This window comes from Camelus dromedarius, chromosome 16, assembly GCF_036321535.1.
Source record: "Camelus dromedarius isolate mCamDro1 chromosome 16, mCamDro1.pat, whole genome shotgun sequence".
Classification (NCBI taxonomy): domain Eukaryota; kingdom Metazoa; phylum Chordata; class Mammalia; order Artiodactyla; family Camelidae; genus Camelus; species Camelus dromedarius.
The window spans coordinates 19,348,298-19,360,952 of NC_087451.1; the positions used below are offsets into that span (position 1 = coordinate 19,348,298).

At 42.1% G+C, this 12,655-nt stretch overlaps 1 protein-coding gene across 1 annotated transcript; it reads left to right on the top strand.

Moving 5' to 3' along the window:
- The first annotated feature begins 32 nt into the window (after positions 1-32).
- LOC105103007 (cytochrome b5 domain-containing protein 1) lies at positions 33-3,407 on the top strand. Its single transcript, XM_010996511.3, has 4 exons — positions 33-575; positions 668-744; positions 878-1,096; positions 1,714-3,407. Exons 1-4 carry the CDS (start codon positions 416-418, stop codon positions 1,942-1,944), a joined length of 687 nt encoding a protein of 228 aa, XP_010994813.1. The 5' UTR covers positions 33-415; the 3' UTR covers positions 1,945-3,407.
- Positions 3,408-12,655: the final 9,248 nt, after the last annotated feature.

Sequence of the window (12,655 nt, forward strand, 5' to 3'; positions counted from 1 at the left end):
ATCGCGAGAAATTTCTCACTTCTTTGGGTTCTTATCCTTTAGGAACCCTGGAATTTAGCAAGAATACCTTTTTTCAATATTCGCATCCCTCCTTTCCCTTGTTTTTCTGCCTCACGAGATAATCTGTCCTAAATACTCCTTATAGTCTAGGCCACTCTGAATTAAAACGGAGGGTGTTCTCTCAATTACTTGGATGCCGGAATCGGACTACGTTTCCCGTGAGCACGCGCAGCTCACGCCCCTCCTATCGCACGCAGCGTTTGACCCCAGGGGACGGTGGCCGCAAAAGGACAATGGTTTCCATGTCAGCGGATAAACGCCCTCGCCTTAGCTCCTGGATGAGAGGGACGCTTACTGTGCTTGCTTAAAAGCGAGGAAGCAACTAAAGGAGCTCGTAACCGATAGAACAAGGACCATGCCGCGCCGGGGCCTAGTGCCCGGGCCAGACTTCGAGTATTTCCAGCGTCGCTATTTCACGCCGGCCGAGGTGGCCCAACACAACCAGCCGGAAGACCTCTGGGTGTCTTACCTGGGAAACGTGTACGACCTAACGCCGTTGGCACAGGAGTACAAAGGTAAGGGCCACGCTGTGGGCCAGCGACGGGGGCGTATTTGGGGGTTCTTGGTTCTTGGATTGCCAACGTTGACGGCGGCTGCTCCTTCCCAGGAGACCTTCTGCTGAAACCCATCGTCGAAGTTGCGGGCCAGGACGTCAGCCACTGGTTTGATCCAAAGACCAGAGACGTGAGTTCTGCTGGAACCTGGGGTTGAGGGGAGGTGCACTAGAGAGCGGGGATGAGGAGGGAAAAGCAGGGGGTAAGCCAGAGCCCGAGGTAGTGGCTGCGCCGACTCCTCTCCCACAAACTCTGCTTTAAAGATCCGCAAGCACATAGATCCGGTGACCGGTTGCCTGAGATACCGCACTCCCCGGGGCCGCTTTCTGCACGTGCCGCCTCAGCTGCCCCGTTCTGACTGGGCCAATGATTTCGGGAAGCCTTGGTGGCAGGGGTCACGGTACGAGGTGGGGCGGCTGTCCGCAAAGACTCGGAATATCCGCATCATTAACACGCTCACGTCGCAGGAGCACACACTGGAGGTGAGAACGGGTGCCTGAGGGCAGGTTAGAGAGAACTGAGAATCCCAGCAAATCTCCAAGCAGATCCTCAGGTCAGCAGCTCTCCATAACCAGGAGCTGTATTTTCTTTCTATTTAGAGGTAACTGAGGAAAGACCATCACCTAGGTACCCGGGGTTGGGAATTCAAACAATGGCTGGGCCACAGGATACAGGAGACTTCTTCATAAGCCCAGGACAACAATTCATGCATCTTAGTGATGGTGGTCCTCAGAAGCTCTTACATGCTATGCTGTGTTTTGTACAGCAATTGCAATGGGACTCTCTTATTAGTCTATTGTGAGGATGAGGTGAGAGGGCAGTGACTTTAGGGCCATCTGTTTATTAGAAGTGATAACCATAAAGACAGGGTTTGGGGGCCGTGCATTGCATGTTGGAGCTCCAACTTTATATCTGGGACTGTGGAGTGCCTTAAGCTGTTATCTGACAAGGGAACCACTCTGACTCCACCTCTATCATCTTTTGGGCTCCTGGCCTTTGCGTGTGTGTGTGTGTGTGTGTGTGTGTGTGTGTGTGTGTGTGTGTGTGTGTGTGTGTACCACCCAGAATCCTGGGGATGGGGTGCTTTCGTGTTCTCCAGGTGGGGGCACTGGAATCCATGTGGGAAATCCTACACCGCTATCTCCCCTATAATGCACATGCTGCCAGCTACACATGGAAGTTTGAAGGCAAGAACCTGAACATGGATCAAACCCTGGAAGAGAATGGTATCCGGGATGAGGAGGAAGAATTTGATTATCTCAATATGGACAGTACACTCTACACACCTGCAGTACTGCTCTACTTCAATGATGACCTCACAGAGCTATAGGAAGATATATGCTCATGCAGACTCAAGACATATTTTGAGTTTAGCTGTTTCTGTGCCCTGCAGGAAAAGAGGTGGGGATTGGTGGGGGGGTGCGCAGCGGCTCCTGAACCTAGACCTCCATTCCACTCTGGGAACTGTCCTGTGGTTCCCATGCCTTCCTGAAGTGTAAAGGTCCTACTCCTCATTTAAATTTACTCAGAAAGTTAGGGAGAATGCTAGAAGTGCATTAAGTTTTAGGAATGATACAAGAAAATAAAGTATCTTAGATCAGAGAGATCTAAGAAGAGGGAGCTCTAAGAAGAAATCAGATAGAGCTCAGACAGAACTTTTTGACAGTAAGAGAAAGAGAAGTCCTACACAGGGACAAGGAATGGAAGAAGTTTTCTGGCAATGATGGAAATGGGATGGCTGCAGAAAGATGAGGTTTACAAAGATAGCAATAGGAAATGTCTATCACTGGCCATACAAAACTGGGTTACTCCCTTCCGAATAGTATTTAGCAGCTGAAACCCAGGAGGAAGAAAGGAGGTGAACAGTCACCAGGTAATTCAGGCTAGATATTATGCTATGTGCTTGATGCACCTCATTTAATACAACTACCCACAATATAGATACCATTACCACTATTTTACAGATAAGTCTTCTGAAGATTATCAAGATTTAATAGCACAAAAGGCAAACTAGTTAGTAACCAGAATGCAAACCCAGGTCTTCTCCATGTTCTTTTCAATGTAAAGAGAGTATCTCAATGTCCAGGCTCGTTGCACAACGGGAACCTATAGTCCTATTGTGTAGTATGATGGGGGTTCTTTTGTTGTTATTTGGGGGGGTTGTTTGTTTGTTTTGGCTTTTGTTTTATTTTGCAGTTATTGTCTTTGGAAGGGAGTTAGCAGAGTTCTGCAGTGGCAGAGAGGGGACAGGGGAGGCTACATGTCAGCTGAGTAATAGCTATTGAGTCTACTTCCTGATTAATCCCATAGCAAAATTTTCCTCTGACTTGTCTGAGGCAAAGAGGTGGGCAAATACTGACTCCAGGAAAAACTAGTGGGAAAAGGACCTTTGGATTGGGACACTTTAATTGGGGGAGCAAAAAGCACAGTATATTCATGATGGGCCTGTGCCTCTGAGGGAATATGAGGAAGACAGGGTCATCTTTGTAATATGGTCAGTTTACAAGAAGGGGCTTGACAGAGGTAATGTAAAGAGAGGAGCTAATTAAGTCAGAAAACTCCTGGTGTTCAAAAGAGAACAACCATGGAAGGCAGTGGCCGGATTTGGTCCCCTTTAACCAAAACAAGGAAGGAGAATGAGAATAACAGGTAGATTTCTTGACAGTAGCAGGCAAAAAAGGATGTAATTGGCTGGCTGGCTGATAGATTGTAAGCTCACGAGAGCAGAGATCGTGTCCATCTTGTTCATTGTTGGGCACACAGTTGCTGCTCAATAAATGTTGATTGAATGAACTCAAATGTTAAGTGAATTCATCTGTCTGTAATAACTAGTGGACGGGATGTTGTGTCCTGGGGGTCAAGGTGAGACCAAGAAATAGGATGTCTGGATCCTGTGCCATAATCTATCCATGGGTTTCTCTTTCTTTGTTCACTACAGATCCAGGACAAAAATTACTCCACAGAGCTTTCTTTCACCAGGGATTTTTGGGGAAATCTACCTGTCATTTCTCCATATGGCCACCAGGTGGCTGTAACTGCCTATAGAGTCAGGGGCAGGGTACTGGATGGAGGGAAAAGTTCCAAATTCTAAACAGGAACTTGTTTAGGATTAAAGGTAGCCGGTGGAAACGTATAGGTGGGAGGCAAGGATCAGAAGAAAAGGGAAAACAACATGGCCACCATTCTATTAGCATTAGGATTACTCCTGTTTTTAATTTTTTCACAAGCGCATGCCAGGACAGTGTGGTTTGAGAAATAAAACTCATGGAATAGAATAAGTAGGGGGTCTGATGACAGGTGTTAGTGTGTACAGGGTTAGGCACAGAGCTGTGGAGGGAAGAAAGAAGACAAATTTTCACATAACAGAGTACACTCATTTACTACTAGTGATTGGTTGGTTGGTTGGTTTTTCTACAAAACCTTGTTCTCTGAAGATCCAAGACTGGGTATTTGCATGAAAAGTATGTAAATAATGCCTCAGCCAAAAACCTATAACATAAATAGAACATGAGTCTAGGGTCCAGGTCCTTCTGTGGTGATCTCTTTCATTTTGGAGGGAGATGAGGTGGTGGGTGGAATCTTGAAAGAAAGTTGTCTGTCCTCAGTACATCACAGCAGCATCAAAGGACTCAGTTGGCAAATATTTCCTACAAGCCTCACTCACTATATGCGCTCATCATTGAAAGTAATAAAAGGTGTATGTTCTCTTCAGGAGCTTACCCATTCAATGGGATAAAACATACACACGTGAAAAGGTAAATGAAAACAGTATGTGATAAAGGACCAAATTATGGTTTAGAGAAAGCTTCTATCTTCATGGCAAATCACAGGTGGGTTCTTAACCTGGACCTTGAGAAATGGTTTCTAAATATTGTGTGTGTGCATGTGTGTGTGTGCGTGTGTGTGTGTGTGTGTGTGCACGCACTCCTGCAGATGTGTATTATTTTGAAGAGAGGCGCTATAAGTTCCCTCACAGTCCCAAAATGGCCCAACCCCCTGCCCCTGAAATAGTACACACGCACCATAATAAAGACCCTTAAAAGTAAAATCAAAGGTGACAATATACTGTGGTCCTAGGATTCCTGGCACCTGTCTCAATGGTCGACTTCAACCTCTTACAACTGTATTTCCATGGGAGCAATTCCTAAAGCTTTTTAAGCCTTGGGGCTACATTTATAACTAGTTTGAAACATTTTACTCTGGCCCCAAATTCTGATCTGGACATACCTTGGAGCTGAGTAAGGGGATCTATCATTTGGACTTGGGACTATAACACTCCATCATGACATCAGGATAAGGTTAATGCAGCCAGTACCCTCAACTGAGTTTTGGTAAACCACATAGATGTGTTGATTTAGGAGAACAGTCACTTTATGAATGATCAGCAAGAGGGCATGGAGGTTTAGTTGTAGAGAGAGCAGACAATTTGAAACCCGAATGATCTTCGAAGTCAAAGATTAGGTTTTCAAAATACAAACAGATATGCAGCCCAAGTACTGGGAAACGCTAAAAAAAAAAAGCTGGTGGATGAATAAATGTAGTGAGGCCATTAAAATGGGGTCAGGGATCAAGGAGGTTGAGACAAGGGACATGATGGTAGAGATACTGCTAGAATTAAGTCTCTTACTGGGAGAAACTCAGTGCCTGCCTTTTGTTTATTTATTTATCTTAAATTTATTTATTTACTTTTATTTAATTTTTATTATTTTTTTTAAATTGAAGTACAGTCAGTTACAATGTGTCGATTTCTGGTGTACAGCACAATGTCCCAGACATAAGCCAGCACTTTGTGCCAGGCACCATTCCAGGTACTGGGGATACAGCAGTGAATGAGACAGGCAAGGTTCCTGCTTTACTGGGACTTACACTCTGATGGGATAAACAATAAACATGTAGACAAGACCATTTCAGATAGTGCTAAAAGCTATATATTATATATGTATATATACACACATATGAACACATACACATATATACATATACCTACACCAGAAGTACTATAAAAACACAGAATTGTGAGAGTGATGGTCAAATGATTGGGGGCTTGTCTGAGATGATTACAAAGATTGATGTAGGTCTGCATTACCTGCATTAATCACTTAATCCTCATAACAAACTTAAATACTATTTTTATTTACACTGAAAAAAGAAGGAAAGTGAAGCACGGAGAGGTTAAGTAACTTGCCAAAGGTCATACAACTAGTAAGTAGCAGAGGTGGGCTTTAAAACAAGACAGTCATAGGCCACCCATTTAACCACTGAATTGCATCACCTTCCTGCATGACAGACATAGGATGCTGTTCCACTTACCTACTGCTGCTTAACAAAACCATCCCAAGATATAAGTGGCTTAAAACAACTACCATCATTTATTTTGCTAGTGAATCTGTAACTTGGGCAGGGTTCAGTGGGGACAGCTCATTTCTACTCCAAAAGGTGTCTACTGGGTGGGCTGGTGGAAGCTGGAGGATTCACTTTCTGAATATCTCACCCACAAATGGCTGGCAAGTTGAGGCTGTCTATTGGTTCTTCTCCATGTGGGCCCCTACACAGGGCAGCTTGGGTGTTCTCATAGCATGGTGGCTGGATTCCAAAAGCAAGTATCCCAGGAGAACCAGGAGGAAGCTGAATCAACTTTCATGACCTCATTTCAGATCCAAGGGGATGGAATTAGACCTCACTTCTCAGTGGGAAGAATGTCAATGTCACACTGTAATAAGAGCATTTTGGGTGTAAGATATTACTGTGGCCATTTTTGGAAAATACAATTGACCACAAATGCACTAGAGGCAAAAGGAGGGATATCTAATCATTCTTGGGTGGGAGTGGGGCATTGAGCCATTCTTGAAAAACTAAGTTGGAATCCTGGCCACCCCTGTCCATTTATTTAACTAATACTGAGCATCTACTATCTAACAGGCACAATTCTGGACTCTGTGAATACACTAGTAAGACATAGTTTCTGCCCTCAAGGAGCTTACAGGTTAGTGGGAATTCAGAGAAGTTTTTGAGCCTCGTAACTTGTTAGCTTCTTCCACTTGTACACAGCAGCCAAGGGAAGCTTTTAAAGTTTCCCTGTTTAAGTCTTCAAAGGATTCCAACACTCTTAAGAGGACATTCTTACCATAATCCACAAGGCCCTGCATGATTTGGCTCTCCCAAGCTCTTCGTTATCTCCCACGTTAGCCTTTCAGTTTCTGAAACTCCCCCAAGCCTTCTCACATGCTCTTCCTCTGCATGGAACACTACCCCCTCCACTCATCATTTGGCCACTCCTGATTCCTAAAATCTTTACTTAAATGTTACTTTCTCAAAGAAGTCTTCCCTGATCACTTCAATTATGTCAAATCTTTCATCATACCCTGTTAAGCTGCCCTAAAACATTGTAATTACAAGGAAAATATTTAGTGTAATTTGTTGTTTAATGTCCATCTTTCTCCCTATTTAGACTATAAGCTCTAGGAGGGCAGGGACCATGACTTTTATTTGCCACTGAATATCTAGCACCTAGCACAGTGCTCAGCCCAGAGCCGTTACACACTCACTATTCATAAAATGGACAAATGTAATGTGATAAATGCTACAAAAGGGCTAAGTATGAAATGGCTTGGGAATACCTGAACACAGTCTGGGGAGATCAGGGAAGGCTTTCTAGAGAAGCATCATCTCAAGCTGAGACCAGAAGGACAAGGAGAAGATAGCCAAGTGAAGAGGAGGGAGAGGGTAAGGAGAAAGAATAGCATAAATAGTGCAGAGTTTAGAGGTGAGGGGGTGCATGGAGAGCTCAGAAGCAGATGGAAGCGCAGAACGGTACAGCTAAGAGGAGGTGTGAGGCCTGGGGAGAGTGGGCAATGAGATATTGAGGTCAGACCAGGTCCCGTGAGACTCTGTAAACCAGGTTAAATTTTTTTAAATTGAGATATAATTTACATATTGTAAAATTCACTTTTTTATTTGGGGGGACCAGGTACTTAGGTTATTTTTAATGGAGATACTGGGGTTTGAACCCATAACCTTGCGCATGCTAAGCATGCATTCTACCACTGAGCTATACTCTCCTCCCAGAATTCCCCCTTTTAAAGTGTACAATGCAAGCTTAAGGGTTATATAAGGAGGATATCATGATCAGATATGCATTTTTAAAAAGCGACTTGACTACAATGTCAAGAGAGAATGGATTGGAGGGGAGAAAACGGGACAAGGAAATGGAGACAGACTGATGCTGTTGCAACAGTTGAGGAGAGATGAAGGTAATCAGAATGAAGGTCAGGTCAGAGAAGATGAAGGTAAGAGAGACTTATATAACTCGATAATGTATTGAGAGGGAGTCTGAGGCAGAGGGAGGAGTCAAAGATGATACCCAAGTTTCTAGCCTGGGTGACCAAGAGGATGATGAGTCCACCGACAAAGAAGAGTAATGCTGGAAGAAGAGTTTGGGAAGAACGGTGATGTATTTTTGGTTGGCTTTCTTAAGTAACTTTGGAGCATGCAAATCCAGATGTCCAGATCTTACCAGGTATGTGGTAGTAGATCCTGAATTGGCTCTGGGATAAAGTTAAAGGTGTGGGAATCTATCAGCAGGGAGTAACCATTACCGAAGTCAAGAATGAGGTCACTTCAGAATAAAGTGTGATCTATGAGGAAGGCCTGGGAGGAACAATATCTAAGGGAAGGGAGAAGGAGATTTAGAACGGAGAGCCAAACTGGTGAGAGAGACCCTGGAAAATGGTGCCAGCGAAGCCAAAGAGAGAGTATTAGAGGAAGGAAAGGTAAACAGTGTGAAATGTCACACACAGGTCAAGGAAGGTGAGGACTTGAGCACCCATGGATTCACTGAACAGCAAAATGGTGTGTTGAAGAAGTCAAGACTATAGTTAAGAGAAAGGAATAGCTCAACATGTAAGACTGTAGTAGGATGAAGTATGAATGGGATACTCACAGAAGAAATCCAGCTACCGAAGGGAGTTTTCTGGCTTTGCAACCATGCACAGAATACTTTTCTTCTTTTAGATTCCATTTCTTCAACCATAAAATATGGATAATAGAAATTAAGGTTTCACTGAGGACAACAGGCATAAACCAGGACAGGGTCACTTAAAAAGAATCTACCTTACAGTGTTGTTGAGAAGATTAAACAAGATAAGGTTGGGAAAATGCCCAGCAGCATAAAAGGTCCTTGGAACAGGTACTCAAAATTTTTAGTTTTCTTTCCCTTTCCTTGTGCTAGCCAGTCTTTATTTAGCAATGAATGCTTCCCTTTGGATTTCCTGAGAGTCGGCATTATTCGGCATCCAGGTAACACCTGTCATGATTAGAAAATTAGTAGACCAAATCTGTGGCTAACATTTGGTTTCCAACCCAACAACGTTTGTGCGTCCATGGGGAGAGGTGAATACAGTAAAATGTGGTTTGTTGCATAGAATGCCAGAGTTAAGCGTATTTATATGAAGTTGGGGAAAGGAAGGAAATGGGGCCAACGACTGGGAGCAAGAATAACTAAAGTCAGCCCTTTGCTCCTTCAGTTTAAGGTGCTATTCATAACTCAGGTGTGAATCCTCTCACCTTAGAATCATCTTAAGCGAGTCTCTCTGAAGTGAGAAATGGCTAATTGCTAACTTGATTGTTTAGAACAATAGCTACCAATTAGCAAATGCCTTATAGCCAGTGCTTTATGTAAGTTAGCTCACTAATCTTCACTAGAACTATGTGACATAGGCATTAATATCCCTGTTTTACGAATAAGGTTGCTGAGACTTGAGGGATAATTTGCTTACCCAGGCTCACTGTTAGTAAGTGGCAAAACTGGGATTCCAGATGCTACCTGACATCAGAGCTCAAACTTTTCTCTAATGGAGGGAGTGGATAACTTCATTACTTAGTTCTGGAATACATTTTAGGAGTCATACAGTTTTGCAATATACCATTTTTAAAAAATTAGTTGATTTTAATTTAATGATCATATTTAATTTAGTCTGAAATTAAAGTAACTCTCCCTGTCCAGAGAGTTAGGTGGTGAAAGGGCCCACAGGCAAGCAAAGGGGCAGGAGGAAGTGAGCTTGGGATTAGCCAGGAAACGTGTCAGGGCAATTCTGCTGAAACAACTGGGGCTTAACCACAGATGGGAAGCAAGGCATTCGGACTGGCCAGTCAATGAAAAACTATTAAAGAAACTGTTAAAAGGCAATGTCAAAAGAGAAAAAAAAAAGTTTAGTTTTTGCCATTTTGTATAAAACTATTACATTCAGTTTCCATCATAGTTGTCAATCAAAGCAGGTCTAAAAGAAACTGGGAGAAGACAAAGACAACGATTTGGGGCTTAAATCTTCCTTTTCTTCTTAAGATATCCCTTTTACTCAATGAAGAGCAAAGGAAAGGATTTAGTTAAAAGGCAGCAACAGAAGCATGAGCAGATGTGAGATCACAGACTCACATAGATCACGATGACTATTTCAAGAAGGGGTGGTCAAGTTAACAGCTCAGAAATATCCTCTGAATTTAGTAATCAGCTTGTTGGGACTCTTGTAAAAAGCAGTTTCTGTGGAGTGGCGGGGCAGTAGGTTGGAAAATGAGTGTAGATTCCTTCAAGCATGGCTGTGAGTGGGCATAGAGAGGTAGGGTGGCAACTAAGGGGTCCATCATGTCTCTTTAAGTAGGGAGATTTGAGCACATTTCAGTGTCATTGGGAAGGAGCAAGTAGAATGGGAGATAAAGGAGAGTTACCATTAGCCCCTGAGAAGGTGGCAGGGCTGGGAGCCAGAGCCCAAGTGGAGGTTTAAGCTTTGGACAGGATAGGAGGGAGGAAAGGATAAACATGAATACAGTTAAATATGTAGGTTTAGTGTCAGTATTTCAAGGAAGTTCTCATTTGATGATCTGTCTCCTGGAAGCAGATGATAAAATGTTCTACTGGAGTGTAAAGTGGAAGAGGTTTGAGGAAAGGTTGAAAAAGTCACCATGGAGAATGGAAAGGAAGTTGACTAGGAAAGAGGATTTCTGAGCAGGTCTGGAGTGGTCATGGTATTTTCTTCAGTGGCACTTTGCATTCTGAGTGTAAACAGCCAGCCAGACTGATCCAGTGTTAGAGGGTTGCAGAAGAAGATAAAGAGGGCACTGAGATACCCACAGCAGAGTGGCTGAAATGACAGACCATGGAATCTAAGTTAGGGAGGGAGGGAGGTGAAGACATGGTGGGGCTAATGGAAGAATTAAGGGGTTAGAGGGTCTGGTGGCTCCAAGAACAGTGGGTAAATGAGAGAGCTGGAAGGATAGAAAGCTGTAGTCAAAGCAGGAGGCTTGAATTTAATATTTCAGAAGAGGTAATATTTTTTCAGAAGAGGTTAAGAATTTTGTATTTCCCAGAGGTGGGAGAGAAGTGGAATGGAGAGGAAGCTCTCTGGTTAGGAAGTCAAGGACAGGACTGAGCCAGGTGTCAGCCTTCAATGAAAGAGAACAATCAGGAGGAAAGCAGATGACACCCAGGGAGAGAAATGGAGGGGTATACAGCCAGACTGCAGGAGACTTAAAGAAATAGGGGCTCTTCACACAAGATGGGGGAATCTGGAAGCTACCATGGAGATAAAAGAATTAGAGTTCCTCAGATATGTGGACTGTTCCCAGGTTTGTTTTCCATATCACTGTATTTTAAACTGACTTTTTGGGACTACCAAACTTTATGAACAAATGTTTGATACTCACTGTCTCCTATTCTTTCTTTCCACATATATATATATTTTTAATTATATTGAAGTATAGTTGGTTTACAATGTATTAATTTCTGGTGTACAGCATAATGATTCAGAGATAGAAATAGATATATATATAGATATATAGAGATATATATATTCCTTTTCATATTCTTTTTCATTATAGGCTATTACAAGGTATTGAATATGGTTCCCTGTGCTATACAGTAGGACCTTGCTGTTTATCTATTTTATACATAGTAGTACTGCAAATCCCAAACTCCCAAATTATCCCTCGTGACCTTTTTCCTTTAATACTGTTTGTGAGATTCATCCATGTCATTTCATTCCACTCTCATTGCTATTCAGTATTACATTATATGGATGTCATATAATTTATGTATTCTATTGCTGTTAGGCACTTTTTCTAGATTTTGGTGATTTCAAATATCTCCACATATTTTTTAAATTAATTTTTTAAACTTAGCTTAACTTTTCATTACAGACTATGTGTTTACAGAAAAAACCAGGTAGAGAAGCATAAAGATGTAAAACAGAAATAACTCTTATTCCTTTCACTCAGCAAAAACCATTATTAACATTTGACCTTTTCCTTCTAGTATTTTCGTACGTGGTTGCAATTCTACTATACATATGACTTTATATTGTTTTATGCAATTAACATTAGATCATATGTATTTGTTCATGTCATTCTGTCAATGTGGCAAAAGATTAACAATCAGTAAATCTAGGTGAAGAGTATATAGGTGTTCATTGTACTCCTTCAACTCTTCTGGAGGTTTGAAGTTTTTCAAAATTAAGAAGTTATAGGTGGGAAGAGAACAAATCACAAAGAAAAAGCAAGTGAGTGATAACACAAATGAATGGTAACACAAAATTCAGGATACTGATTGGGTGGGGGCAGAAGAGGAATGTGAAATATAGAAGAGCATTATGAGGCTTTAAAGATATTACTGTTATATTTATTAAACCAGATAATGGATACATGTGTTCATTTTAATATTCTTTGTGGTTGATGTCTGTTATATATGCTCTTTTGAACCTATGAAATAGTTCTCAATAACACATATAATTTTAAAATTAAAAACCTCCTTTCTATCATGAACTTACTTCTCTGTATGAGGTCCACATACTGCTTGCCAAATACTTTCTTACTCAACTTAAACTGCTCTTCTTCCTCTCTGCTCTATAAATCTTAGTTACCTTTGGGGGGCTACTTCAAATACAACTACATATGGAAAGTTCTTCAATGAGTCCCCATCCCTCCCTAAGATCTCTTCTTTAAACTCTCAGATTTTACAGCCCACATGATCATCACTATCACATATTGTTAATTAA